The sequence below is a fragment of the Hylaeus volcanicus genome, unplaced genomic scaffold, assembly GCF_026283585.1.
Source record: "Hylaeus volcanicus isolate JK05 unplaced genomic scaffold, UHH_iyHylVolc1.0_haploid 26458, whole genome shotgun sequence".
NCBI classification, from domain to species: domain Eukaryota; kingdom Metazoa; phylum Arthropoda; class Insecta; order Hymenoptera; family Colletidae; genus Hylaeus; species Hylaeus volcanicus.
In genome coordinates, this window is record NW_026531585.1 from 1 (window position 1) to 2,696 (window position 2,696).

The following is a 2,696-nucleotide window of genomic DNA, read 5'->3' on the forward strand; positions in this document are numbered from 1 at the left end:
AGATAGCTTAGAATTCATGGCAATAGAATGATAAAAAACAGCTTGAGCTGCTGGCAGATAGCAGAAAAAAGGTCTCGAGTGCAAAGGGTTAATCGATCATCCACCCCAAATATCCCTTGCTTTGTAAATTAGTAACCAGACACAATGAATTCATAAAAAATTTCGACGAGCACCATTTTGTTCATTTTCATTGTAGACAAAGTACACTTTGTACGAAGGGGGAGTGAGAGGAGTTGCGGCAATATGGTCGCCAAGGATACAACAAACAGCACGGGTTTCGAATCAACTGATACACATAGCGGATTGGTTGCCGACTCTTTATTCAGCGGCTGGCGGAGATTTGAGAGATCTGGGAAGGATCGATGGCGTCGATCAATGGCACGTCTTGAGCGAAGGGAAGGGTCGTGGCAGAGACAAACTCTTATTAAACATCGACGAATTTTTTAAAACCGAGGGAGCGATATACAGCCGATTTAAACTATTGCGAGGTAAGCTTTGTAAAATAGACAAATTCGGTATCGCATCGTTGTATAGAAAGATTGTATAGATTCATATCTTGGACTTGCAAATATTAAAATTCGCAAGGTGCGATGGCATTACAGGTTACACAGATTCCACAGTTTCTTTTGTATTGGTAAGACCAATAATGGGCAAAATCGTAATCGCAAATACGAATACGAATGTAATCGAATGTTTTCGAGTTGTGATTACGATTACGATTACGACCGTGTTCTTAGAGGCTTCCAGCCATAGAAATTTTTTACCTCAAAACCGACATCAGATTCGTGTTCCTCGCATTAAGCAACTTAGAAAACCATGCTTTCGACAAAATAAAAATTTTTTAAAAAGTTACCCTATCTAGGCTCTGCTTTATGGGCACGAATTTTAATTGAAAATTTTTCATTTTTGATTTCGACGAATGTATGGTTTTGTAAGTTTTTTGGGCTGAGGAACAGGAATCTGAAGTCGGTTTTGATGTAAAGAATTTAAATGGCTGTAAACCTTTAAAAATACGGTCGTAATCGTATTCGTAATCGCAACTCGGAAAGATACGATTACAATCGTAATCGTAATCACAACTCGAAAACATTCGATTACAATCGTATTCGTATTTGCGATTACGATTTTGCCCATCACTGGGTAAGACTATAGCGCTCATGCTCGATGAATATTTTACAATAATGTTCAATAGTTCCATGCTTTTAATATTAAACAATTAAATTCTCTATAAAACTGCAATTTACTATAATCTAAAATACAAATTTAATTTTGTTCAATGCCCATCACAATAGAATTCACCATTATCCCTACTGCCGCCATTTATACACGACTTCGAGTACTTTTTAAATAATCTGTGCGATGTAAAACTGTTTCGTGTACCTGCCCGCATCTCGTTTGAACATGTAGAAGTTGCTCGATGTTGCCCGTCTATGAGGAGCTGTCAAGAAGATATCCTTGACAATATTTAGATAGGCACATGTTGAATGCAAATGAGAGTTTCAACAAGATGGATAGTACGCTGTTTGATTTTTAAACATTTTAATTACGGCATAGGAACGATAGAAATCGCCGTTGATACTCTTATTGAAGGCTATTGTTGAATATTAAAAGCATGTTTAATATTAAAAACTATTGAATATTGTTGTAAAATATTCATCGAGCATGAGCGCTATAGTCTTACCAATACAAAAGAAGCTTTGTGGAAGCTGTGTCTATCTTTTAAATGAAATTTAATTATAAGAATTATAATTATAATTATAATTATAAGAATAATAATTACAAGAATTAAAATCTTAAAGAATTATATACTTCTTTTTATTGCTTCTTAAAGCTGATTACACTTTTCTCTAATATATTTTTTTTATTTAAATAATCGTTGTGCACAAATGGTATGTAAGACAATAATTCCATTCCGGGCTTACAATAAATTATTACACCTATTCTGATTAAAGTATAAAGAAACAAACTTAAGAAATCAATAAATTGAAACTGCAACTGCTACTAACTACTTTTGCAAACTACTTGAATTCTTCGTAACAATTACTTACAACGTGAATCGATACCTGTAGTAGTTTAATTCATTTATTAATTCGAAAATATCATCTCATAAATGACTATCTAAAATGCGTTTTCAAAGGAAATGTGATATGAATGAAATATGGAAAAACAATTGGAAACAATTGTGGAAGTGATTTCTGGCTTATTAAAGCGAAATTTATCCTTTTCGCGCAGATTTTTCTTGATTATTATTCGTCTTCATCTTTTTTTTAAGGTTCAATCGAGAATGGCTATTACGATGGATATTCCGGTGACTCTGGCAGAACATTGGAGTTGTCCACCCCATACGACGAGACAGTGATGAAAAGTTCCGTCACTCAGGGTATCACCAATCATCTAGGAGGCCCGGTGACACAACCGAGTACGATACACCAATTACGACAAGATGCGACGGTCTCGTGTAGCCCCAATATGACGTATTTCAATAGATACGGATTCACCACCTGTAACGTTACGGAATGCTTATTTGATATAGTAAACGATCCATGCGAGACGAAGAACATTGCCGAATCATATCCTAGGGTAAGTAAGAATAAAATATAAATTGACCAAACTTCCATTACAGTTTTAAATCAATGTTAATTTATTCAAATGTAATTTATTATATCAGAGTTACTCGTAAGGGTTATAAGCAGACT

At 34.7% G+C, this 2,696-nt stretch overlaps 1 protein-coding gene across 1 annotated transcript; it reads left to right on the forward strand.

Annotated features, from left to right (window-relative positions):
* Window positions 1-196: 196 nt before the first annotated feature.
* On the forward strand, window positions 197-2,637 carry LOC128882154 (arylsulfatase I-like; the record flags this gene model as incomplete). Its single annotated transcript, XM_054133725.1, has 2 exons — window positions 197-488; window positions 2,273-2,637. Coding segments are annotated over 2 exons (621 nt in total), but the record flags the coding sequence as incomplete, so codon positions are not given.
* Window positions 2,638-2,696: the final 59 nt, after the last annotated feature.